The sequence below is a fragment of the Hemiscyllium ocellatum genome, chromosome 35 (assembly GCF_020745735.1).
Source record: "Hemiscyllium ocellatum isolate sHemOce1 chromosome 35, sHemOce1.pat.X.cur, whole genome shotgun sequence".
In the NCBI taxonomy this organism is placed as follows: Eukaryota; Metazoa; Chordata; class Chondrichthyes; order Orectolobiformes; family Hemiscylliidae; genus Hemiscyllium; species Hemiscyllium ocellatum.
In genome coordinates, this window is record NC_083435.1 from 35232887 (window position 1) to 35260625 (window position 27739).

At 43.9% G+C, this 27739-nt stretch overlaps 1 protein-coding gene across 3 annotated transcripts; it reads right to left on the bottom strand.

Annotated features, from left to right (window-relative positions):
• Positions 1-253: 253 nt before the first annotated feature.
• LOC132832416 (class I histocompatibility antigen, F10 alpha chain-like) lies at positions 254-27616 on the bottom strand. 3 transcript variants are annotated; one of them, XM_060850385.1, is made up of 7 exons: positions 27526-27616; positions 25358-25456; positions 18123-18383; positions 13199-13474; positions 12758-13024; positions 3745-3849; positions 254-960 (listed from the first exon to the last, which is right to left on the bottom strand). In XM_060850385.1, the coding sequence occupies exons 2-7, from the start codon at positions 25428-25430 to the stop codon at positions 944-946; spliced, it is 999 nt and encodes a 332-aa protein (XP_060706368.1). In that variant the 5' UTR covers positions 25431-25456; positions 27526-27616; the 3' UTR covers positions 254-943. The 3 variants fall into 3 exon arrangements, with proteins under 3 accessions (XP_060706368.1, XP_060706369.1, XP_060706367.1); XM_060850386.1 differs by having other exon boundaries at positions 25358-25453; positions 27526-27614; XM_060850384.1 differs by lacking the exon at positions 27526-27616 and having other exon boundaries at positions 25358-25721.
• Positions 27617-27739: the final 123 nt, after the last annotated feature.

Genomic DNA, 27739 nt, shown 5'->3' on the forward strand with positions numbered 1-27739 from the left:
TGCCCTCCCCTTCACTGTTTGATCACACAGCATTGCCCTTTGATGTGAAGGGCACTGCTTGTCACTGGCAATTCGGGTGTATCTTTTCTTCCTGGTGGTGAAATTTTGAATAAAGATTCGTGCACCTTGTGTCTCTCACTGTGTCTCACACCTGCACACACACAAATGTGTGTTGGGGAAGAAAAAGCAGGTGTGGGGGAGAAAAAAAATACAAAAAAAAGGAAATAATTTAAAAAACAGCTCCCAATCTGCTGTGGCTTTTTTTCCCCAATGCATATGGAGATTAATTCTCTTGGAAGAATGAAACAACAGTCTCTGAAAAGGGTTAAGTCAACTTAGGCAAGGTTTGCAGTTGTCTCTAGTCACTTTTAAAGCTTCCCTCTGAAACACTCAGAAAACACCTTTATAGTATGTGTTGATTTTCAGGAGATGAACTCCATTTAAATGCTGATGGCTGAAGATTGACAACAGGTTGGAGAAGGTCCTTAAGTTTTATTTCCATTGGAATCATCCTGTTGGCAACAGAAGTGATACGTATATAATTATAAAAGGGGGAAGTCACCTCAGAGCTCCCCTGGGAGAAAGTGAGGTCTGCAGATGCTGGAGATCAGAGCTGAAAATGTGTTGCTGGAAAAGCGCAGCAGGTCTGGCAGCATCCAAGGAACATTCCTTGGAAATGTCAGTGTAATAATATTCACAACACACATGTCAAAATGCCAGAAATTTCTAGTTGTTGTTGTACAATAAGTTAATACAATTGATGATCAAACTTGTAAGTGGTCATTTCCAAAGTTGGGCAAATGATTAATGTTTTAGTAAAATTATTAAAAGATAAAACAAGCATAAAATGATTTGCAATTAAAACAACCATAGTTATTAAGTAATTGTCAATTTCGGTCTGTCCGTGCTGTCAATTCTAGCATTTAACCTTCTAAGGCACTCGTTAAACAACACTGTAATCTAGAGAAAGGAAAATAAATGTTAGAAAATCCAGACATAACAGTGCAGACCATAGTATCATAAAAATACAATGTGTTCATGCTCTTTTCACCATGGTCCCTTGCAGATTAGCTACAAGAGAGTCAATTTTATTAGGTCATTTCCTAACATCTCAACATTGGCCAAAATTAAATTTTCACAACGTTTCTTTACCTATTTGGGCTCATGCATTTTTGGGAGAGTGAGCAGGTTATGGTTAGTCATCAACTGAACCCCTCAGAATGGGTCCTGCACATTGTGCTTAAAAGTAATTTGAATGACCCATTGTTTGTGAATATTTGATGACAGCCTGTCATCTACTGCCGGTTATATGTTTGAATTTCAATAAATGAGAGGCAATTATTGTCATCATTGCAGAGGAATATATTGGAATGAAAATTTTAAGTAGGGAAAAGACCACCACGAGCAACTTTGCCATGCTTGCGTATGATGACAGTAGCTCGTGAGCTTAGAAGTTAAAAGCTGAGGGAACATGATGCAGAAAGGTGCAGATCTTGGCTATCTATTCAATCGTGTGGACACCTGCCAGTGTATGAGGTGAAGTGAAAAATCAGTTCTCCAGTGAATATTGGATAGTGTAGCTCAGAGTAGACACTCAGGCTAGCAAACCCCTGTGAATCATTGTTGCCTGGAAATAATGTTGAAAAAGTAGACAGTCATGGCCCATGCTTTTGATGGTGAAAAAGATTTACCGGTTTTTTTGTAAATCATGATTGGAAGGTTTGAATCATATGGAGAGGCTGGGATAGGCTGGGACATTTTTCCCTGGAGAGTAGGAGTGTGGACACACGAACATAAGAACGAGGAGCAGGAGTAAAGCTGTCTGGCCCTTTGAACCTGCTCCAACATTCAATAAGATCATGGCAGATCTTTTCCTGGACTCAGATCCGCTTAGCCGAACTCTCACCATATCCCTGAATTCTTTCATTGTTCAAAAAAACTCCCTTCCCTTCCTGTCTGCCCTTCCAAGTAGTCTGATACATCTGAATATTTCACTCGCAGTTGTAACCATCCTGTAATGTCTCCGTATTGGTTACTAAACCATATTCTTTCTCGATGATTTGTGCTGTTAACTCATGAACCTTGTTACAAATGCTATGAGCATTCCAGCAAAGTGCCATCATGCCTGTCTTCTTACCCTTATGATTTCCAATATCTCTAATAATCTCTCCTGAGTTATCCATCCTTTTTGCTTCTTTCATTTTCTGCCTTGAAATTAAACCTTCCTGCACACATGAGAATTTGCTGCTTACCTTTTCAATTTGCCATCATACTTCCCGTTGTTTTCCCTTCCCCTTCCACCAACTCACAAGTTTAAACTCCGAGTGACCATCCTATTTATCCTTTTCGATAGAACATAGATTCTCTGTCGGTTCAGGTGGAGACCGCCACCATCAGTACAGATCCACCAGTTCCAAAACTGATGCCAATGTCCCATGAAATGGAACACCTCTGACACACATCACTCTGTTAGCCACATGTTTACTTCCCTAATTTTATTATCACTAAGCCAATTTGCACATGGATCGGGGAGCAATCTGGAGATTACGACCCTCGAGGACTCGCTCCTTAATTTTCTTCCTCATGCAAGGTAATCCACAAACATGCCATCCTTCCTACCCTTGCCTATGCTGTTTGTCCCAAAGTGAATCACAACAACTGGATCCTCCCCCTCCCACTCCAACATTCTTTCAAGCCAGTCAAAAATATCCTGCACCCTGGCACCGAGCAGGCAACACACCATGTGGGACTTCCAATCTGACCCCTAATTATAGAATCTCCTATAACTACCACGTGTCATTTTGCTCCCCTCTCTTGAATGGCTTTCTACCCCATGTTGCCATGGTCAGTTGGCTCATCCTCCCCACAGCCATTTTCCTATCCACGCTGGGAGCAAGTATTGCCTACCTGTTGGATAAGGTCAAAAGCAGAAGCTCCTCCTTTCCTGAACTCAGGATCGCTCTACCTGCCTCACTTGCAGTCACACCCTGTTGTCCCATATCACTAACTGAATTTGTTAATCTGCCTCTTGCTGCTGTCCAAGCATATCAACTCACTCACCTCCTGAAATCACACTTCAACTGCAATGAAGGCCGCTGCTCTCAAGAGGTAAGTTTTTAAATAGAGAACTTCCTTCCTGACAGCCCCTGATATCCGCTCTTGTCACTCCCACTGCAGCAATGACAGGCGCCATTATTGAGGTCTATACAATCGTGAAGGGCATAGATAAGCCAAGATCTTTTTATCTCAGGATAGGGGAGTACAAAACTAAACGGCATAGGTTTAAAGTGAAAGGGGAAAGAATTAAAAGGGACCCGAGGAATGGCTCTTGTGCATAGAGGGTGGTGCATGTATGGAACAAGCTGCCAGTGCAGGTAGGTTCAATTGCAACATTTAAAAGGACATTTGGACAGGTGCACTATTTAACACGATCATAGCCTGATCATCAAAATGACTCTGCACAACATTCCCCACGGTCATCTCACTTCGTTTGCATTGAGTCTTTTTTGATACTTCTTGCTGGGTTTATCGTCCCTTCTTCACTTGACAATTTATGTTCCTGTTAAAGCATAAAATTTCATTTGAAAATCTACCCTCAAGAAAACTGCAATTCTTATGCAATAGAAACCAAATGTCAATTGTTACTGCTATAACTGAATGTTACAAACTCAAACATAATCATGGGCGTGTGTGAGAAAATATTGCAAGGTTGTTCTGTGATACATTAAGAAAAATTTGCCATACCTCTTCGTCTTCTCCACCATATAAATATGATAACAATGATTGCGAGTGAAACCAGTACAGCCAAGACAATCATCCCCACATTGTTGCTATCCTTCACTTTTCCTTCTGAAAAATATTAAGTAGCACTTTTATTATAAAGTTTTGAATTGATGGACAATAATATACATGATAATCGTCCAGTCATGACATTGCTGAAGTAATGATGATGTTTAATATGAATTGTATTCCCATGACATGAAGTGCACAATTTATCATTTTACGAAGGAGGGAGAGGGAAGGGAAGCGGAGGCTGCATCGGGGTTGAAAATCAAAGAAGAGGAGGGGAAGAGAGGGCCAGAAAAAGAAGTAAGTGAGGCGAAGAAATGAATGATGAGGCATTGGAATGGAGGGCTGGCTACAATTCTATTGGCCAGAAAAAAGCTTCTCAATTCAATGATGGGAGAATACGAGGTAAATTACATTCACACCTCTGTGCAGTGGACGCAAATGCAAAACCTGAAATTTTCACAGCGCTTGAGGAAAAGGCCAACCGATGTCCGAATCTGCTTGTTGAATCAGAACATATAAACAAGGTGCAGCAGTATGCCATTCAGTCACTCCAGTCTATGCCACTGTTCAACGAGATCAGAGCTTATCTGATTGCAACATCAAATCCACACATTCACTTCGCATGGTAACTTTTCTGCCCCGGGCTGAACAACAATCTAACCATCCCTGCCTTAAAAAGTATTCAAGAGCTCTGTTCCCACTACAATTTTACGAAGAAAACAGCAAACACTTGTGTCAATTCAAGAGAAAAACAATTTTCCTCACACTTTGTATTGTTTGTGAGCCATAGATCATGATTCTTTCATAAGAGGAAAGACCTTCTTCACATCTACCCTATCACAAACCCGCAGACCCTTATACGTTGCAACATGTGATCACTTACTCTTCTACGTTGCAGCAGATACAAAGATTACTCAGCCAAACCTATCTCAGTGAGACACTCCATTCAGTCCAAGTATGAAAACAGAAATGCTAAAGAAACTCATCTAGTCTCACAGCATGGTTGAAGAAATCAATCAAATCAGTAAAAGATCTTACTCCCAATAAAACATTGCGGTCAGAGGCCTGCTGCTTTGTTCCATCGAAGCTCAAAGAGTGCTCGACTGGCAGCATTTTATTCTCCACTTAGATATTTTACAGCATTCAGGATTCAAAATGGAGTTGAATAACCTCTGAGCATGAACACTGTCCTTCATTTGCATCACAAAATCACCTAACCCCATGCCACTTGTTTGTGTCTTGTTGGATTTGCCTCAGAAGAGCTGACTTATTTTCTCCAGTACAATGTAATATGACTTCCCATTTTGTATCTCAATCCCTCCTTATCACCTTCTCTTTTGATCTGAGCTCCCTTACTATCTATTCCTCTTTCTCCTCTTCCCTCTTTATCAACATACAAACACACAAAAAAACCTTTTTCCAGTTCCATTCAGTTTCAAGGAGAGCCACTTGACTAAGAATGTTAACACATGTCCTCTTTCCAAACATCCCGTCAGAACTGGTGAGTTTCATCAGCATTTTATATTTATGTTTTAGACTTGCAGCATCCACAGTATTTGGTTTTTATACACACTTATTCCAGGTGTTGATCAGGGATACCTTCTTTCAACTGTCACCAATTCACTTACATCCTTTCATAAATAACATGATGGGTAAATGCACAGTATTCAACTTGTAGTTTCACCAGTGCCCTGGATACCACGCACTATGTACAGGAATATTACATTCGGTCCTTCCAGCATGTTTCACTCTTTAGCGTGATCACGACTCTTTCTCTGTCGCAATGTGATATTTCTGCTTTCTCCCCAAACAACTTGATAGTTTTCAAATCTTCAAAAACTTCTATTTCTTTCTTAAATATCTTCAGTGACTGTCTCCGCAGCCGGCTTTGGTAGAGAATTCCACAGGTTCAGTCCACTGCAAGTCCCTCATCTCAGTCCAAAATCATCAACACTTTGTCCTGAGATCATGTCCCACGGTTTGCGACTACTCTACCACGGTAAACAACCTCACCTCATCCAGTCTGTTCAGGCCTGTTAGAAGCATATGTTATTCAATCAGATCCCTTCTTATTCTTGAAACCCAAGTGACTACAGGCCGAGTCATCCCCTGCATCCGCAGTGTAAACTTCCACTGCATTTTCTCTCTGGTAACTACATCCTTTCATTGGGAGAGAGACCAAACCTGCATGCAAAGCCCCAGTTTGACTTCACTGTACTACTGCAGTCGTACGTCACTATTTCTGAACTCAAATCCTTCTGCAGTGAAACATTTGCTTTCTGAATTGATAGTGCATCTGCCTGTGTTCTTTCATTGACTGATGTACAAGGACACACAGGTCCCTTTATGCATTCACATTTCCCAATATATCTTTCAAGTAATATGCTTTCTTTTTGTTATTCACACTGAAGTGGAAAACTTCACATTTAAGGATGGTGATTTTGGGAAGGCAATGGTATGATCGTGAGACTATTAATTCAGACTCTCAGATTTGAGACCCGCCACCTCAGACTGGGAAATTTGAATTCAATTTTAAAAATAGAATTAAGTATCTTCTGATGACGATGAAACCATTGCCAAATGTTGGAAAAACTCATCAGGTTCACTCATGTCATTCAGGGAAGGAAATCTGCCATTTTCTCCTGCTCTGGTGTCCATATGACTCCAGTCCCACTCTCCAGTACTCTCAAAAATGGCACAAGCAAGCTGTTCAGTTGTACAAAGTTTCAAAGAAATTAAACTGGATGGATCATCATACACCAGAAAAGACAACGGCAGAAACAGTCCAGTCGACCTTGTAAACGCCTCCTCACTAACATCTGAGGTTTAGTGCTAAAATTGGAAGGGCTGCCCAATGGACTAGTCAAGCAACAGACTGACATAGTTATACTCACGAAATCATGCCTTACAGACAACATCCCAGATGCCACCATTGTCGTCCCTGGACATGTCCTGTCTCTCCAGCAGGACAGAGCTAGCAGAGGTGGTGGCACAGTGGTATACAGTCAGGAAGGAGTTTCCCTGGGGGTCCTCAACATTGACTCTGGATTCCATGCAATCTCATGGCTTCAGGTTAAACATAGACAATGAAATCTCCTGCTGATTACGATGCACCACCCTGCCTCACCTGATGAATCCGAACTCCTCCATCTTGAACAACACTTCAAGGAAGCACTGAGGATGGTAAGGGCACATAATGTACTCTGGGTGGGCAATTTCAATAACCAAGAGTGGGTCAGCAGCAGCAGCAGCAATACTGATCAAGCTGGCCGAGTCCTAAAGGACATAACTGCTAGACTGGACATGTGGCAGGTGGAGAAGGAACCAGCAAGATGAGAAAACAGAATTGACCTCATTCTTACCAATCTTCCAGCTGCAGATGCATCTGTCCACGACAGTACCAGTAAGAGTGACCACTCCACAGCCCTTGTGGAGACAAAGTCCCACCTTCACTTGAGAATAACCTTCATCGCTATGTGTCATTATCACTGTGCTCAATGGAACAGACTTCAAACAGATCTAGCCACTCAAGGCTGCACATCCAAGAGGCACATGAGCAACCAACAGCAGCAGAACTGTATACCATCACAGGCTGTAATTTCATGGCCCGGTATATAGCCCACTCAACCTTGGTTCAATGGAGAGAACAGGAGGGCATGCCAGGAGCAGCGCCAGGCATACCTGAAGATGAGGTGTCAACCTAGTGAAGCCACCAAATGGGACTACTTACAATCAAAAAAAAAGCAGCAACTGATAGATAGAGCAAAGCGATTCTACCAACAATGGTTCATACATAAGCTCTGCAGTCCTGCCACATCCATTCGTGAATGATGGTGGATGATTGAACAACTCACTGGAGGAGGAGGAGGCTCCATAAATATCCCAATCCTCAATGATGGAAGAGCCCAATATGTCAGTGTGAAAGATAAGGCTCCAACTTTCGCAGATGTTTTCAGCTAACAGTGCAGAGTGGATGATCCACCTCAGCCTCCTCCAGTGGTCCCCAGCATTACAGTTATCAGTCTTCAGTCCATTTGATTCACTCCATATGTCATCAAGAAATGGCTGGAGGCACCTCATACTGCAAAAGCTATGGGCCCTGAAAACATTTGAGCAGCAGTACTGAAGCCTTGTACTCCAGAACTTAGTGATCCCTAAGACAAGCTGTTCCAGTACAGTTACAATACTGGCATCTTCCTGACAATTTAGAAAACTGCCCAGTATGTCCTGCATATAAAATGCAGGACAAATCCAACCCAGCCAATCCTGATCATCAGTAAAGTGGTGGAAAGTGTTTTCAACAGCGTTCTCAAGCAGCACTTGCTCAGCAATAACCTGCTCAGTGATGCCCAGTTTAGGTTCTACCAGGGCCACTCAGCTCCTGACCTCAGTACAGTCTGGTTTCAAACATGGACAAAAGAGCTGAATTCCAGAGGGGAGGTGAGAGTGACAGCCCTTGACATCAACGCTACGTTTGAATGAGTGTGGCATCATGGAGCCTGAGCAAAACTAGAACCAATGGGTATTGGGGGAAAGCCGCCCAGTGGATAGAGTCATACCTGACACATAGGAAGATGACCGTGGTGATTGGAGGTCAGTTATTTTAGCTCCAGGACATCTCTGCAGGAGTTCCTCAGGATAGTGTCCTAGGCCCAAACATCTTCAGCTGCTTCATCAATAATCTTCCCTTCTTTGTAAATTCAGAAGTGGGAGATGTTCACTGATGATTGTACAATGTTCAGCACCATTCACAACTCTCAGACACTGATACAGTCCTTGTTCAAATGCAACAAAACCTGGACAATATCTAGGCTTGGACTAATAAGTGGCAAGTAACATTCATGCCACATAAAGGACATTCTATGACCAAAACCACAAGAGACAATCTAGGCACCACCCTTGATATTCAATAGCATTACCATCACTGAATCCCCTACCTTCAACATCCTGGGAGTTATCATTGATCAGAAACTCAACTGGACTCACCACATAAATGCAGTGTCTACAAGAGCAGGTCAGAGGCTAGGAATACTGCAGCGGGTTACTCACTTCCTGACTCCCAAAATCCTATCCACCATCTACAAGGCGCAAGTCAGGAGTGTGATGGAATATTCCTCATTTGACTGAATAAGCACAGCTCCAACAACACTCAAGAAGCTTGACACCACCAGCACAAAGCAACCCACTTGAGTGGCACTACATCCTCAAAGCATCCACTTTCTCCACCACCGATGCTCAATAGCAGCACTGTGCAGGATATGGAAGCTAAACAACTTAGAAAAATAAATGGTCATATTTTGAATTGGGTCCATATTACAGAGCAGGTGGTACTGGACATCTTAAAATACATAATGGTGGATAAACCCCCAGGACATGATCAGGTGTATCCCAAATCTTTGTCGGAAGCTAGAGAAACGAATGCATGGTCCCCTCGTCAATAGCCATGGGTGAGGTGCTGAAAGGTTGTAAGGTGGATAATGTGATGCTGCTATTTAAGAAGGGTGGTAAGGAAAAGCCAGGGAGCTATCAACTGAAAAGCCTGATATCAGTGGTGGGAAAGTTGTTGCAGGGGATGGGTTCTTTCTGTGTTTGGGAGGTTAAGGACAGAGTAGGGATAGTCAATGTGGCTTTGTGAGTGGGAACTCATCTCTCACTAACTTGACGGAGTTTTTTGAAGAAGTTGCAAAAAAAAACTGATGAAGGCAAAATGGTGGAATTTGTCTATATGGACTTCAGCAAGGGGTTCAACAAGTTCCACATAATTGACTGGTTAGCAAGGTTAGGTTGCATGAAATCCAGGGAGAGCGAGCTATTTGGTTACAAAGCTGGCTTGAAGGTAAAAGACACAAGGTGGGGGTAGAGGGCTGTTTTTCAGGCTGGAGTCATTTGATCTGGGGTGTATCACAAGGATTGGTGCTGGATCCACTGCTTTTTGACATTTACACAAATGATTTAGACGTGAACATAGCAGGAATGGTTAGTGAGTTTGCAGATGGCACCAAAATTGGTGGTGCGGTGGGCAGTGAAGAAAATAACCTCAGGGTACAGTAGGACTTGATCAGATGGACAATAGGCTGAGAAGTGGCAGATGGAGTTTAGTTGAAATACACTGTAGAGGATATTGCATTTCAATAAGGCAGCAGATGTACAGTTCCTTGGAGTTGAAAGCACGGGCAGAAGGCGGCATTTGGTACACTTGCCTTTATTGACAAGTATATGGAGCATAGGAGTTGGGATGTCATGCTGCAGCTCTACAGGGCATTGGTTAGGCCACTCTTGGAATGTTACATTCAGTTCTGGTCTCTGTACTATAGAAAAGATGCTGTTAAACTTGAACATGTGCAGAAAACATTTACGAGGATGTTGCTGGGATTGAAGTGTTTTGGCTGTGCAGAGGCTGAATAGGCTGGGCATATTTTCACTGGCGTACTGGAAGCTGAGGGGTGGCCTTATAGAGGTTTATAAATTCATGAGGGGCATCGATTAGGTGAATAGTCAAGGACTTTTCCTCAGGTAGCAGATTTCCAAAACTAGAGGACACGGATTTACGGTGAGAGGGGAAAAGATATCAAACAGAACAAAGGGCAACTTTATCACACAAAGGGCTGTGTGTATGGAATGAGTTACAGAGGAGATGGCAGAGGCTGGTACAATTACAACATTTAAAAAGCATCTGTATGAGCACTTGAATAGGAAGGGTTTTGAGGGATATGAGCCAAATGCTGGCAAATGGGAGTAGATTAATTTAGGATAACTGGTCTGCATGGACGATTTGGACCAAAGGGTCTGTTTGCATGCTGTACATCTCTATGACCTGACATTATCCTGCCCCCATCCCCGTCCTCTCACTATACCTGGCAACATCTCATCAAAACAATTTTCAAAATCAAAGCGCACCCTAGTTATTGCTTATCTATTCTATTACTTACATCCTCAAAATATGTCAGCAGACTTGTTCAGTCTGATTTGCCTTTCAGAAACCCATGCTGTCATTGTCCAATCCTGTTAATCCTTTCCAAATGTCATTTATCACACCTCCTGATGGTTGGCTAACTCATCTGTAATTCACTGTTGTTTCTTTCCTTCCTTTTCAAATAACAGCATTACCCTTGTCACTCGCCTATCTGTAGGAACTGCTATAGAAGTTTGGAAGGCACACACCAATTTACTTAATTGTTTCTGGCCCTGTTTCTTGGCCAGGATCTAAACTGTAGTAACAGAAGCCCAACCTCCTTAATTTTGCCTTTACGATAAATGATAACATTCTGTTACTTTCCCAATAACTTGCTGTACCTGCATGCAAATCATTTGGTGATTCATGCAGTGGGATACCTGGATCCCTTTGCATTTCAGACAGCTGCAATCTCTCATCATTCTGATAGCATGGTATCGTTATTCCTCCAACAAAAATTGATTTACAAAAAATGGCGGTTAAGGAGAGATGCATGAGCTCGTCAGGATTTTTCTTCTGTTTTTGAAACTACCTTCAGCTACGAAACTTGGCTGAAATATACAATATTGAAGATTTGGATTTGGAGATGTCGGTGTTGGACTGGGATGTATAAAGTTAAAAATCACACAAGTAAAAAGTGAGGTCTGCAGATGCTGGAGATCAGAGCTGAAAATGTGTTGCTGGTTAAAGCACAGCAGATCAGGCAGCATCCAAGGAACAGGAAATTCGATGTTTCGGGCCAGAGCCCTTCATCAGGAATGAGGAGAGTGTGCCAGGCAGGCTAAGATAAAAGGTAGGGAGGAGGGACTTGGGGGAGGGGCGATGGAGATGTGATAGGTGGAAGGAGGTCAAGGTGAGGGTGATAGGCTGGAGTGGGGTGGGGGCGGAGAGGTCAGGAAGAAGATTGCAGGTTAGGAGGGCGGTGCTGAGTTCAAGGGAATCGACTGAGACAAGGTGCGGGGAGGGGAAATGAGGAAACTGGAGAAATCTGAGTTCATCCCTTGTGGTTGGAGGGTTCCCAGGCGGAAGATGAGGCGCTCTTCCTCCAACCGTCGTGTTGTTATGTTCTGGCGATGGAGGAGTCCAAGGACCTGCATGTCCTCGGTGGAGTGGGAGGGAGAGTTAAAGTGTTGAGCCACGGGGTGGTTGGGTTGTTGGTCCGGGCGTCCCAGACGTGTTCCCTGAAGCGTTCCGCAAGTAGGCGGCCCGTCTCCCCATTATAGGCCACATCAGGTATAGCGGATGCAATAGATGATGTGTGTGGAGGTGCAGGTGAATTTGTGGTGGATATGGAAGAATCCCTTGGGGCCTTGGAGAGAAGTAAGGGAGGAGGTGTGGGCGCAAGTTTTCCATTTCCTGCGGTTGCAGGGGAAGGTGCTGGGAGTAGAGGTTGGGTTGGTGGGGGGTGTGGACCTGACGAGGGAGTCACGAAGGGAGTGGTCTTTGCGGAACGCTGATAGGGAAGGGGAGGGAAATATATCCCTGGTGGTGGGGTCCGTTTGGAGGTGGCGGAAATGACGGCGGATGATACGCTGTATACGGAGGTTGGTAGGGTGGTAGGTGAGAACCAGTGGGGTTCTGTCTTGGTGGCGGTTGGAGGGGCGGGGCTCAAGGGCGGAGGAGCGGGAAGTGGAGGAGATGCGGTGGAGGGCATCATCGATCACGTCTGGAGGGAATCTGCGGTCCTTGAAGAAGGAGGCCATCTGGGCTGTACGGTATTGGAACTGGTCCTCCTGGGAGCAGATGCGGCGGAGACGAAGGAATTGGGAATATGGGATGGCGTGTTTACAGGGGGCAGGGTGGGAGGAGGTGTAGTAAAAATCACACAAGACCAGGTTATAGTCCAACAGGTTTAATTGGAAGCACACTAGCTTTCGGAGCGATGCTCCTTCATCAGATTTGGAGTAGTGGAGTAGACTGTGCTCTGATAGGCTTTTAGAGATTCAATTGCTTCAGAGCCTGTGGAGAACACATCAATCATTAGTTGTAGGAGGATCTAATGATACTGCTTACCCCACAGGACAGTCTTTCCATCCGGGATGCTGCTGTGCTCAATATGACAAGCATATTGGTTGCCATCATACGGGTCAAATTGGAGGGTTGTCTTCAGTTGGAAAGTCCCATCTTGGTTGGGTAATAACCCAGAAGAGGTCGTCTCATCGGCATGTTTTCCATTCTTCAGCCAGGTCACATTGATGGGTTGTGGGTAAAATCCAATCACAACGCAGTGCAGGAACCAGTGATGGCCATCCTTGGCAATAAGTGAGACCTCAGGAGAAACTGTATGACACAAAGACATCAGCATCAACCTAAATCACAAGTTACATCATGAAGTTAATGGAATTTGAAACAGCCACTGGTTAAAACGTACACAGTGAGAAGTGTCACACATAAGTCAATGTATTCCACACGAACTAAGCAGAAAATTTGAAATAGTTTTTCTTCGGAACTTACTTTTTCTGCTTAAAGAGGCATTTCCAACGAAATAGATTGCCTTCCATTGTTCTATACAATCATTTTCCAGCAGATTCTTGAAGTAATGGTTCATCTTTGTTTCCTTATCCCATTTTGTTTTGAATTCCTCTGCAACTGGATCATGTACAATCCAGACTAATGCATCTTTGTCAAAACTGAGGATGTATTTGCCATCAAGAGCAAACTTCAAAATCCCTTCATTCGGAGTGGCCTCATGTAGTTCACAGCCAAATAGTCCTTGTAGGTAATGGGTTCCTAAAACATTAATTCAGTGCATGAGTCCTTCAACATTTATTGTCTCTGATCAAATCAAATCCGAGAATTTCAGTTTTCCCTTTGTTACTTCACACCCAGTTATTCTCATCATTAGTTAAGAACTGAATAAAGTACATGAAACAAGTGTACAAGCTTTATCAGGTACAGCAGAACAATTACCTGTTGCCACCAAATGAAGCCAAAGTTATGAAAGAGTGAGAGATGAGGGGAGGATGAGAGGCTGGGGCAGGTGCAATATTTGGAAGGCAAGTGTAGTTGAAGCCACAACCAGATTACTCATAATCTCATAGGTGGAGGAGTAGGATCAAAGGGTTGAATGGCCTCCTCCCTCTCTTACGTTCCTATGTGAAATTCAAACCTGCTGCTTCCAGTGTTTTTTCTCTTCAATTATGCATTATGTTCAGTTCTCAGTTATGCTGCAACACCAGTTTCAGTAATCATGCCATTGGTACTCGGGGATAGAGGCTGGGAATACAGATTTTCACTGTTACTCTCAAGTGTCTAGGGTGTACTTTGTTAACCATGAGAATGCCCAGTCTTGAGGAAATTTCTCAAACATCAAGTTAATTTCAAACACCTGAATTCATCTATTTCTGTGAAAATAAATTTGATTTCTCAACTACTGTACAATGGTGGACTAGAGGAAGAACACCTCATCTTCCATTTTAGGACCCATCAACCACACAGCATCAACACCAACTTCACTAGTTTCCAAATCACCCCACCTCATCCCAGATCCAACCCTTCAACCTGGCACCGCCAACGTGACCTGTTCATCTTCCTTCCCACCTAGCTGCTCCATCCTCCCATCCCCACCGACCTATCACAATTACCTCCCACCTGCATCCAACTCTCACGTTCCCACCTATCTTGACCACCCCACTCCCCCACTTCTCCCTCCATATTCTTGATGAAATGCTTATGCCCGACACGTCGACTCTCCTACTCCCCAGATGCTGCCTGACCAGCTGTGCTTTTCCAATGCCACACTTTTTAACTGGTATTTTTGGTTACTTTCTCATAGCCACTTGCAGGAATTTAAAAAAGAAACCTAGGTTTCCTTCAGGCCAGAGACCCATATATCCAATTCAGGTGTAAAGCTGCACTCTGTTGTTCATATTCCCCTGATAGTAACATTAAAATGTCTTCTGGCAGCTGAGCTCCAATTCTGTGGAGTTGCTAAACGATTGGCCACGAACAATCAGACAGCCAAGCACCCTCTTCAACTACAGAGTCAGTTACAATTGTGAGGATTAGTAACGACCGTATTGCTAGACTATTAATCCAGAAATGCATTAATGTTCCGAGAATTATTGGCAGATGTTGAAATTTAAGTTCAATAAAAATATCATGAAACCCAGTTGATTCTTGAAAAGACCCACCTTGTGGTCCTTCAGAGAAGCAGATAAGATTCCTCATGTGTGAGGAAGGGTCACTCGACCTGAAATGTTAACTCTGATTTCTCTCCACAGGTGCCTCCAGACATGCTGAGCTTTGCCAGCAATTGCCTGATTTACAGGTCTTTTGTTTTATTTTTCATATAAAATAAGCTATCAACTCCTGATCTGGCCCACATGGGACTCCAGACCCAGAGCAATGTAGTTGGCTCTCAACTGCAATCTGAATGGCCCAGCAAGCCATTCAGTTGTAGCCAATCGTTACGAAGGTGGAAGCGGCAGGGTAGATGGTGCTTGACTCCCATTCAATGACGGACCGCATCCTTTTTTTCCATCATTTGTATTTTGAATCAAATCCATTTTATCTTCTTTCTGCAGCTGTGGTGGTGGAGAGAGGTTGCAAAAACTAAGACTGAAGCAGACGTGCCGCATAGATGATCCACCTTGGCCTCCTCCAGTGGTTCCCTGCGTTACTGTTGCCAATCTTCAGGCAATTTGATTAACTGACATCAAGAAATGATTGGAGACACTCGTTACTACAAGGTCGATGGCTCATGACAACATCCCGGCAATAATATCACGCATTACCATCCCATCAGTCTCCACTTGATCATGGGTAAAGTGATCAAAAATATCATCATCACCAGCATGATCAAGCATCACCTACTCAGTGATGCCCAGTTTGGTTTCCAGCTGGTCCATTCAGCCCCTGATTTCATTACGATTTTGGTGCAAGCATTGAGTAAAGAGTTGAATTCCAGAGGTGAGGTGGGATTGACTGTTCTTGACATCAAGCACACAACTCATCAAGTGTGAAAGGAAGGACCTCTGGTGAAACTAGAGTCAACAGGAATCAGGGGAAATGTCCTCACTGGTTGAAATCAGACAAAGTACAAAAAAGATGTTCTTTCTTGAAATCAGAGAATCCTTACAGTTGGAAACAGGCCATTTGCTCATCGAGTCCACACCAACTCTCCGAAGAGTTTCCCACCCAGACCACCCCATCCCTGAAACACTGCATATTCCGTGATTAATCCAACTAACCTGCACATTCCTGAACACTATAGCCAATTTTGCATGGCAAATCCATCTAACCTCCCTATATGTACTGTGGGAGAAAACCAGAGCACCTAGAGGAAATCCTTTCAGTCACGGGATGAACGTGCAAACTCCACACAGACAATAGTCTAAGGGTTGAATTGAACCCGGGTTCTTGGTGCTGTAAGGCAGCAATGCTAACCACTGAGCGACCACATTGTGCTAACCACTGAACCAACATTCAGCACTATTCACAGTGCCATTCTTGTTGGAGATTAACCATCTCAGCTCCAGGACATCTCTGCGGGAGTTCCTCAGGGTAGTGATCTTCAGTTGCTTCAATGATCTTCCCTCCAACATAAGGTCAGAAATGGGGATGTTCACTGATGATTGCACAATGTTCCGCACCATTCATGACTCCTCTGATCCAAAAGCAGACAAGCTAAAATGCAACAAGATCTGAACACTATCCAGGCTTGAGCTGACAAGTGCCAAGTAAAATTTGTACCACACAAATGTTAGGTAATGACCATCTCCAATAAGAAATAAAATAACCATAATTCCTTGACACTCAATGGTGTCACCAACATTGAATCTCCCATTATTAACAATCTGTGGTTATCACTGACTTGAAACTCAATGGATTCACTATGTAAATAAAGTGGCTTCAAAAAACAGGTCAGGGGTGAGGAATACTGCAGAACATAATTCACCTCCTGAGTTGCCAAAGCATGTTCTCATCTAAAATACTGGAGTCAGGAGAGGGAGGCTCACCACTTGCCCGGATGGATGCATCTGCAACAGCACTCAAGTAGCTTGACATGTCTCAGTACAAAACAGCCCACTTAATGGGCAACACATCCAGAATCATTCGCTCCTTCCACCACTGACATTCAGTCTGCACTGCTGCTGTTACCTACAAGATGCACTGTGGAAATTCACCAAAGCTCTTTGATAAAGTGCGGAGTATACATCGGGTTAATGATAGGTGTCTTTTCTACAGGGTAGGGGATTTCAATCCAAAGGAGAGCATTATTACGGTGAACAGAAAGAGTTTCAAAAAATATATGAGGGGCAATTTCCTTACACAGAGGGTGTTTGTAAGTTCCCTCACTGAGCTGGTAGGTCTGTTCTCAGACATTTCGTCACCATGCTGGGCAACATCATCAGTGGGCCTTCGGTGAGCACTGGTGTTCTGTCCCTCTTTCTATTTATGTGCTTTCCCCTGTTAAAGGTGGGGGAATATCATTTCTGATTCTTTTTTCTCAGAGGTTGGTAAATGGAGTCCCCATTGATGTGTTTCTTCATGCAGTTTGAATGCCAGATCTCTAGGAATTCTTGTGCGTGTCTCGGTTTAGCCTGCGCTAGGATGCAAGTGTTGTCCTAGTCGAAGTGCTGGGACCATATTTACCTACCTCTGAGAAGAACCGGAAATGATATCAGCCCCTTTAACAGATCAGGAGACATAAACAGAAAATGGGACAGAACACCAGCGCTTCAGCAGAGGCTCACTGATGACGTTACCTAGCATGGTGACAAAATGTCTGAGAACAAACCTTCCGGCTCAACGAGCAAACTTACAACCTCAACTTCAACCTGAGCTATAAATCTTCTCAAAAATCGCACAGAGGGTGGTCCGTGTGCAGTAACTTCCAAAGGAAGTGGTGGAAGTGGGACATAGTTATAATGTTGAAAAGACACTTCAGTAAGAACATGAAAAGGAAAGATTTGGAAGGATAAGAGCCAGGATTATCAACCGCTTCTATCCAGAAGGACTCCATTTACATCGAATCACCACATCTGCAAATTCCCCTCCAAGCCGCTCACCATCCTGACTTAGAAATATATCTCTGTTTCTTCACTGTCACCAGTAGTACCCTTTCTAAGGGCTTTTTGCCTCAACCTCGAACAAATGGACTGCAGCAGTTCAAGAACACAGCTTACCACCACCTTCTTGATGGCAAAAAGGCACAGGCAATAAATGCTGCCCAGCCAGTGATGCACACATGGCAGAAGTAATTTTTTTTTAAAAAAGGGAAAGGTCAAAGAAAATCAAGCTGGATGCAGAAAGGGAAAGGGAAGGAAAGATCAAACAGACAGCAGAATAGTTCAACACTCCCGGTGCACACTATAATCTAACATGAATATCATGTCTGAACCTCACTGCAATGACTTTAAATGGATAAACTCACGTGATGTTTGATTTTCTTTCTGGAGCCAACCATCAGCCTGTCCCTTGATTAGTCCATGGAACCCAACTACAGTGACAGTGCACTCATCCCAGTAACCCTTGTCGAATGCATCCACCAACCATTGCTGCCTTGGAATGGTTTTTTTCATATTGCTGTCAAAATAGAATACCTCGCAGTCATCCAAAATTCCCAGGACACTGTACTCCGGTAGGTCTTTGTCCCCATGATTGAGATTGTACTGATAGAGCAGAGAGTGAGACTCTGGAAGAAAGCAAAAAGAAGAACCGCAAAATTAACGAATCAAACACTAGCATTATCATCAAACTACAACAAAATCAAGAACTGTGGATGCTGGAGATCTGAAACTAAAGAAGAAACTGCTGCAGGTCTGGCAGCAGCTGGAGAGAGAAAACAGAGTTAATGATTCAAGAATTGATTCTTCAGAATTGATTACAGCTTACTGAAAGGTTTGAAATGTTAATCAATTTATGACACATTACACAGAAAGTAAAAGTCCTTCAATAAACACAAACAGAAAAAGCCTGAGAAACACATTTGTTGAGAAGAATGTGTCTATGTTCAAGAAATTTGTTCCAACAATCATATTTTATGATAATGTGTGGTGTTGCATGGAACTCCAGGAATTTGATTTGGTGACAATGAAGGAATGGTGACATAGGTTGCATGGTGTGTGGGGTGGACAGAAACATGCAGGCAATGATGCTTTCATGTATCTGCTGCCTTCAGCCTTCCAGACTGGAGAGTCAAGGTTTGAGTTTTGAAGATCCTATCAAGGGAGAGTTATAGAGTCATAGAGTCATAGAGTCATACAGCATGGAAACAGACTCTTCAGTCCAATCAGTCCTTGCCAAATATAATCACAAACTAAACTAGCCCCACCTACCTGCTCCTGGCCTGTAACCCTTCTGGGTAGAGGTAGTTGATGCTCCTGACCCGTATCCCTCCTATTCATGTTCTTGTCTAAATATATTTTAAACATTGTAACTTTGCCTGCATCCACCACTTCCTCTGGAAGTTCATTCCACACATGAACCACCTTTTTTTGCAAAACGTTTGCCCCTCATGTCTTTTGTTAATCTCTCTCTTCTCACCTTAAAAATGTACCCTGTGAAATCTTGAATCTTGAAGTCCCCACCAACCTAGTGAAAAGAGAGGCACCATTAACCCTATCTATACCCCGCATGATTTTCTAAGTACAAACACTGATACGTTTCAGATTCTCTGCACTGTCATAGCACACCTCTGACTCTGATCCACTGACAAGGCTTGTGCACTGCCATGCTGTACATTGGGTCACACCTACAACTGCAGCTGCAGGGATACCATGGACATTTGGACTAACACCCAGCTCTGCATTAGACCAGGCTGCATCTCAGGGCTGCTTGCATACTCTCTTTAAGCTCACTCACTTAGCAGCTCCCTGAATGTTCACACCATCACCGCAGTGCTTTGCCTATGGCATTCTTCTTCATCAACAGCACAATATATGCTCAGTACCTTTGCTGCAACTTGCCTTTTAGCACACTCATCAAGCCAGAAAGTTTGTCACGCTTATCAGAAGTCATCAGTCTCTTGTTGCTGCTCATTATGATAACATGTCAATAACAAACCTGCCACATATGACAGCGTGTATGCAGCGAAATCAGGCTGCAAGTAAATGGCAAGACCTCAAAAGTTGAAAGGAAGCCATCCTTCGTCACGTCAACAGGAGCCACTCTTCATTACAAGTCCAGGAACTTGGACATGGTCAGTCAGTAAGTGTGTGGAAGCTCACAAATCATCACCATAACACTGCACACAATCAAATTCTGGGTCTCCAGTTTAACACAAACGTCATCTTTAATCTTTGCTTCAATATCAGTTGCTTGCATTCAGGGAAATAATCAGTGTGGTGACTTTGGGAGTTAAGCAAACATTCCAGGTTGTTCTGATGAGAATTTTGGTGAATCATTTAGCTGTGTATGCATTCAGATAGGCACACACTGAACTGGAGAAAAACTTTGCTCTGGAAACTGCACTTGTCATTATCACTGGGGGCCACCCACAGACTTAGGAAAATCCCGAAAAGTCAGTTCTGCTTTTCCACAGGAAGTTGCTCAAAAGCAGATCTGACCGAGGTCATGAAAGGTCTGAAAAGAGTAGATGAGGATTATCTGTTCCTGCTCGTAAAAGGCACAAGACGAGGGTGAAGGTCAGAGTGACTTGCAAACTTGATCAATACGTGATGAGAAGGAAAATGATTGTTCACCGAAAAAGTGCTTTAGGTCTCAAATGCACTGCCTGGAAGTGTGAGGCAACTGAGGCATTCAACAAAGCATTAGTGATTTAAATGAAAATGATAGAAAATAAATGGGAGCCTGGCAATCAAATCTCGATGTTCATTCAAGGGTGTTAATGCAGATAGGATGGACTAAATTGCCTTTTTCTGCATTGTCACAATTCTATGAACTTTTGGAGACAAGTTAGACACAAATGGAGTAAGTTGTGCATCCAGTTCCTTATTTCCTTTCTGTTGCTTTAGTTAGCAACAAAAAAAATGCCACTTCACGCACAATGAAAGTGGTGGAGATGGTGTAATAGTCATGTCACTGGAATAGTATTATCCAGTACCCCAGGCCATTGCTCTGAGGACGTGTTTGAATTTCACCATGGGAGACGATGAAATTTGAATTCAATAAATTTTTTGTCAATTGTTGTAAAAGCCCAGCTAATTCATTAATACGCTTGAGGGAGGGAAATCTGCTGTCCTTACCAACATGTGGTACAAGACCTACAGCAATGTAGCTGACTCTTAGCTACACGTTGGGCAATTACGAATGAGCAATAAATACTGGGACCAGCCAGTGATACACACATCCTGTGAACAAATACTAAAAACATGTGAATGCTCTTGAAAGTTGACCTGTGCTAAATATGTAATAGAAATCTGCATGTTACTGAAGCAACTGACATCTTCTGAAGATTAAATAAACATCCGTGCTTAAAGCATGAATACAAATCCAATGACAACCCACCTTCATATTCTAAAGAAATGTCAGAGGTAGCACAACCCTCAAGTAGTATTAATTCTTCAAATTGTACGAAACACTGTGTGAGTTAGGAAGAGGAGAAGGAACACTGCAGCCTTTAGCTCTAAGAAACTCAAATCATGACAATTATTACTTGCCCAAAAAAGTCTTCCAAACCCACAACCACAATAATTTGGAAGGACAAGGGCAGCACATACAAGGGAGTGCCCTCAGCTGCAATTTCGAAGCCACTCACCATCCTGACTTGAAAATATATCATTCATTCAATGTGGCTGAGGCAAGAACCTGGAACTTCCTCTATTAAAACAACCAACAGCACTAGGACTGCAGCAGTACAAGAAGGTAGTTCAGCATTCGTAGTGTTTCTCACAAAGCCAGATGGACATTATAGAATGTGAGTTCCCTATCTGGGGTTGTTAACCTGGTCTAATCAGGGAATCCTGAATAAACAGGGAAAAATAAACAAATAAACAGGGGATTCAGAGGTCTTCTCAATTTAGGGGACTGACCCTGTGCTGGATGGTGTTACAGTCAGTGTGTTACTGTTGGTTTCTGCTTCCCTTTTTTCTGGAGGGGGAAACCTGATTCCTGAACTGTCTGAATTATTTCGCCAGTTTGTTAACTGGCATTCCTTTTCGTGAGGACTGATTGTTAAACTCCTGATGCACAGAATGTTTCAGGTGTCTCAGCTCTCATTAGGAGATTGTTGTTTCACTGGCTGGTTACAACCGGTTATGTTTTTCTTTTGTCCTTTTCTGAAAAGTAAAAAAAAAGTAGATTTTTGTGGTAGAGCTTAGCCCTTGGATTCTAGTTTTCTTTGTATTGTTGTTGGTGTTTGGACTGAGCCCTTGTGGAAGACATACATTTTACCAGAGGAGCTGTTTCTGTGGGGAGGCCTGGGACTGGGCCTCTGAAGATTGAACACCTCTGTGTGTGCTGGGAGGTGAGCACTTGCAGTATCCTGGAGTTTTGGAGAAGACCTTGCCTTCAGGTGTGGACCAAGACCCCTGGGAGTTAACTGCACCTTTTTATAAAATATACTGTGTTCCTGGGAGTGGGCCTAGCTCTCTCAAGGATGTGCCAGGACTCCATGGAGACTGAGCCCCTGTGTGCTGTGGGGTGTGCAATTGCTGCCTTTGGGAGTGGACACTGCACTTGGTTGTGGACCCTGTTTTCAGTGGTGAACTCTGCAGTTGGAGTGGACTCCACTTCTGACCACGCACATCATAAACAGGAGTGGACTCTGTTCCTGAGAATGGACTCTATATTTTTTGAAGACTTTATATTTGGACTCTGTGTGTACCAGAATGCATTGTGTGTTCACAATTAACTCTCTCGTATTGTTTGTTGGGTCTATCACCTGCACTATCTTGTGTGTCCCTGGGTCTGGCAGGCCTTACTGTGAGCTGGGAGGCTCATGGGTCGTCCTGAAAGCTGTTACCCCGAGAGCTGCAGGGTGGATAGGCCATCCTGTGAACCTGAAGGTTGGTAGGCTGTCCCGAAAGCCAGATGGTGAGTAGGCTGTTCTGAGTGCTGTCCTCCTGATAAGGGGTAATCGGGATGGGCTGTCCTGGAGGTGGTCAAAAGGTGTGTTGGAGCAGCCAAGAGCCAGAAGGCGCGTAGGGGCAGGCTGAGATCCGGAAGGCTTGTGGGCTGCCCTGCACGCTGTCGTCCCAGGGAAGGGGACGGGCTGCCCTAGAGGTGGCCGGAAGGTGTGTCAGGGTAGTCCACTGGCCGGACGGTGCATCGGGATGGGTGAGAGCCCAGTGGTACTTAGGGCAGACTGAGAGCCAGAAGGCGGGTAGCCGTCCTGACCGCTGTCATCCTGGGCGGGCTGTCCTAGAGATGGTCAAAAAGTGTGTCAGGGTCGACCGAGAGCCGGAAGGTGGGAGGGACGGGAGCTTGCTGGGTCTGTATTGTATGCACGGTTTTTATGTAACTGGATTGGCTTTTTATGTACAAATGTCATTGTTGCTGTCTTGTCATGTTTGAAACCAGGGTTTGGGGTTGGTTCTCATCTTCTAGTAAACTGGTTGAACGGTAGGATTTGGGGCCTGGTTTTGCCGATCCTCTCCCTTGTAAAATTGCTGTCTCTTGTATACAGCTGTAAATGTTAACTTTTTTTTGTAAACTTTTATAATTTTGTGATAAAAGTTTTAAAAATGTGTCACATGGGGCAAACAGAGAGCTGTAAGGGGATAGGGGCGGACTGTCTTGGCTATGTTAGCTATGTTGCAAGGGGTGTCTGTTATATGCAGTTTTATTGTTCAGTTTATCAGGCTGTCTGCATGTGATTGAGTTTACTGTTATCATCTTGATAGTGCAAGGTAGGATTCGAGGTCTGGCCTCATTTCACTGTAATCTGGTTGTTGAGTGGGGTTTGGGGTCTGGTCTTGACATCCCTTTCCCCTGTAAATTGCTGCTTCTTGTATACGGCTGTTTATGTGAATTGTTAGTTTGCTTGTAACTTGTACTAGTTAATACAGTAACAAAAGGGTCAGGGGCTCTGGCCACTGTAGGAGCTGCCTCGGTGCTGGGTGCGTTGATGTCATGTACTGTGCACATGTAAACCAAGGGTGATTCAGTACTAGCATCTGCGGAGATATATCACCTTCTCAAAGGCAACGGGGGGGGGGGGGGCGCATCAAAATAAAATGCTAACCCAATGCCTACATGCAATGAATAAATGAAATAAAAATTTACCGCTATCTAACCACTCACTCTCGCATTTACAGTTTCATAGTTAACTTTAGAGGAAAGCAACAAGTCCCACAAAGCAATAACCACACTGAAAAAGAATGCATTTGACTCTCTTTAACTTTTTCTATGCATTATGTTGTAAACCTCATTAGTAATCATTGTAAATGGGTGCAAATGTGCTGTTTGTGAGCAATCATTCTGCTGTAAAAAGTGGTTGAGACGACAGAATTGTATCTCTCACGGAACTGAGGCGTCATATTGAAAAGCTTGGGAAACAAGATGCATAAAGCTTTCTCCCCCAAACAACCCACTGTCTTGGACAGAACTGAAAGAAGGGATGACTTTATTTTGAAAGGAGAACAGGTGCACTCGGAGGACACTGGTTCTTGAACAGAGAATGGAAAGAGGCGCATTTCAATAGGATTATGGGGCCAATCACTTCGAGCGGGAAGACACAGCATAATTTGACCATCCTCAGCTCCTCAACTCCATTCTCAATCCTGGTCCAGGGGAGGCCAGAGTCACAGATTTTCTTTGCTCTAAAAACAAACCACCCCAAAACGTAAAACTGAACAGTCAACCTTCCAGTGTGATCACGCTGGTGACAATGAAACACTGCAGTTAAAGGGAGCACATGCTTAAATCAACCACTGCCTTTCCTGCAACAGATTTAAAATCATTTTCAAACAGTTCAGAGGCAATAAAATCTTGAGGGATATAAATAAGGTGAATGACATATCTTTTCTCTAGGGTAGGAGATTTCAAAACTTGGGGGCATATTTTTGAGGTGAAAGTTGCAAAAAATTATTATTATACACAGTAATTGCTGCGTGGAATGAACTTCCAGAGGAAGTGATGGATTTGGGTACAGTTCCAACTGTTAAAAGAGATTTAGGTAAATACATGAATAAGAAACATTGGAGGGACATGGGTCAAGCCCATGTAGGTGGGGCGACTTTAGTTTGGGAACAAAAGGTCCACACTGTGTCTCTATAACTCTTAGTAACGTATACTTGCAGACATTTTAAATGAATTATTGGGAGGTGCGTGGTAGCGAGAGAACGGTCATGCTCGTTAGGCTACCGTGCGTCGTGAAAGGTGCTACATAAATGCAAGTCATCCTCTCTTTCATGTGAGCGGAGCATCAACAGGTCAGGAGGGCACCTTGCTTTCACAGCTAACGTTTAAGAAACTCCTTGACTCGCTCTTGATTTTTTGTGACCTTGAGTAATGTCGGCAGGACGTCTGCTTTGGGCAATCGAGAGCTGAGACAAAACGGACGTCCAGTGACAACAAAAGAAAACAAACAAAGCCACAAATATTGTCTGTGTGCAAAACACAGGATAGGTTTCACCGCTTTACAAAGGCGCCAAACTCCATCCCTTTTTTTAATAAAACAACTTCAGAAACCTCTCTGCCTGTTGCAGTCTCGGGTCAGAAGCGGCGAGCGCACAGCAACTTGGAAACACATGAGGGAATACTCACCGGTCAGGGATGGCTGCACACGGAAGACATTCAGGAAAAGTAGCAGCAACACGCCTTGAGGTCCTCCTGTCATTTTTCACAAAAACTTCCTACCTGCTGCTGGTGAACACAAATGAGGAGGGGTGAGGATAAGAAGAAAATATGAGCTGAGTTTTACACACACCTATCAAGCACAACTTCCAATTGCAATAAAGGGGGGAGGAGGAGAGAGGAAATGGGGATGGAGAGACTAGAGGGGAGGGGACAGTAGAGGGGCGATGGTGGCAGTAGAGGGTAAGTGGGGGAGTAGAAGGGAAGGAGGAAAGTAGAGAAGTGAGGGGCGCGAGGGGATAGTAGAGGGTGTTAGAGTAGAGCGGAGGTTAGAAGAAAGAGTAGAGGGGAAAGTAGAGTAGAGAGGTGAGGTTAGAGAAGAGGGGAAGAGGATGTATTGGGGGAAAGAAGGAGGGTGTGAAGAGGGCAGGGACATGGAGAGTGAGTAGAGGGGAGGGACTAGAGTCAGGGAGAGGGGAAGGGGACAGTGAAGGGCAGACGGTGGGGTGGTCCGAGAGGGTGAAGGAGGTGTGAAGGGAGGGAGGGGTAGAGGGAAGGGGGGTAAGGGCCGAGAGTATGGCTGTAGAGAGTTGAGGGGAGGGAGGTTGGAGAGGTTGGGTGATTTGGGAGGGGAGGGGAGCGCGTAGGGGTGGAGGGGAGGCAAAATGAGAAGATGGCTGCGGGGAGGAGAAGCAGGGACAGATGGGGTGGGGAGGAGAGGTGGGAGGGTGATGGAGAGTGAGTTGGGAGAGGGGGGGAGAGGGTAGAGGGTGGAAGAGAGGAGAGGTCTATTCACCCTATCCACACCCATCAAGATTTTATGAGTTACTAAGTCCTTACTGAGCCTCCAACACTCCAGAAAAACTAGTCCCAACCTATTCAGTGTCTCCCTACAGTTCAAACCTTCCAAACCTGGCAACACACTTGGAAACCTTTTCTGAATCCTTTCCAGTTTCTCAAAATCCTTTCTATAGCAGGGAGACCAGAATTGCACACTTTATTTCAAAAGTGACCTAATGGGGCAGCACGGTGGCACAGTGGTTAGCACCAGCGCCAGGGACCCGGGTTCAATTCCCGCCTCAGGCAACTGTCTGTGTGGATGCAGTGTTTGCGTGAATTGGCCATGCTAAGTTGCCCATAGTGTTAGGTGTAGGGGAATGGGTCTGGGTGGGTTGCTCTTTGGAGAGTCGGTGTGGACTTGTTGTGCCAAAAGGCCTGTTTCCACACTAATCTAATCGATGTCCTGTACAGCCGCAACATAATCTTCCAACTCCTATTCACAATGCTCTGATCAATAAAAACAAGCATACCAAAGGCTTCTTCAATATCCTACGTACCTGTAACACCACTTTCACAGAAATATGAACTTGCACTCCAAGGTCTCTTTGTTCAGCAACACTCCATAGGACCTTACCATTAAGTGTATAAGTCCTGCTGAGATTTGCTTTCCCAAAATGCAGCACCTTGCATTTATCTGAATTAAACACCATCTGCCACCTCTCAGCTTGTCAGTCCATCTGATCAAAATCCTGTTGTAATCTGAGGTAACCTGCTTCACTGTCCAGTACACCTCCAATTTTGGTATCAGCTGCGAACTTACTAACTATACCTCCTATGTTTGTATCCGAATCATTTATATAAATGATGAAAAGCAGTGGATGCTGCACCAATCCTTGTGTCAGACCACTGGTCACAGGCCTCTCAAACAACACTCCAGCAATGCTCTCTATCTTCTACCTTCGAGCCAATTCTGTATTGAAATGGTTAATTCTGCCTATGTTCCATGTGATCTAATCTTGTTAACCAGTCTACCACAAGGAATCTTGTCGAGTGCCTTACTAAATGCCATATAGAACATGTCCACTGTTCTTCCCTCATCAATCCTCTTCATTACTTCTTCAAAAAAACTCAGTCAAGTTAGGGAGACATGGTTTTCCATCACAAAGCCATGTTGACTAACTCTGATCGGTCCTTGCCTTTCCAAGTACATTTAAATCCTGTCCCTCAGGATTTTCGCCCAAGAAAACTTGCACACCACCAATGTCAGGTTCACTCCTATATAGTTCCTTGGCTTTTCCTTACCACCTTCCTTAAATAGTGTCACACATTAGCCGACCTCCAGTCTTCCGTCACCTCACCTGCAGCTGTCAATGACACAGATAGCTCAGCAAATATCTCTCCTTGTCCTGTGAGTCATTTAATTCTTCGCTACCATTTAAGACCGTTCCACAACTGGATGTAACAGGACTGTAGAGTTTCAATCTGATCTGTTGATTGTGGAATTGTGGTTGACATGGCCTGTGAAACCTCCCACTCACATTTTGTGTCAGCGAGACTGTGACCTTTCCATGA

Coding starts and splice junctions, on each gene's coding strand:
- LOC132832416 (XM_060850385.1), bottom strand. CDS start 25,430: ATGACAGGAGGACCTCAAGGCGTGTTGCTGCTACTTTTCCTGAATGTC. Junction 13,475..18,122: donor GAAAGAAAATCAAACATCAC/GTGAGTTTATCC, acceptor TTAATGTTTTAG/GAACCCATTACCTACAAGGA. Junction 3,850..12,757: donor TGGAAAGACTGTCCTGTGGG/GTAAGCAGTATC, acceptor AATATTTTTCAG/AAGGAAAAGTGAAGGATAGC.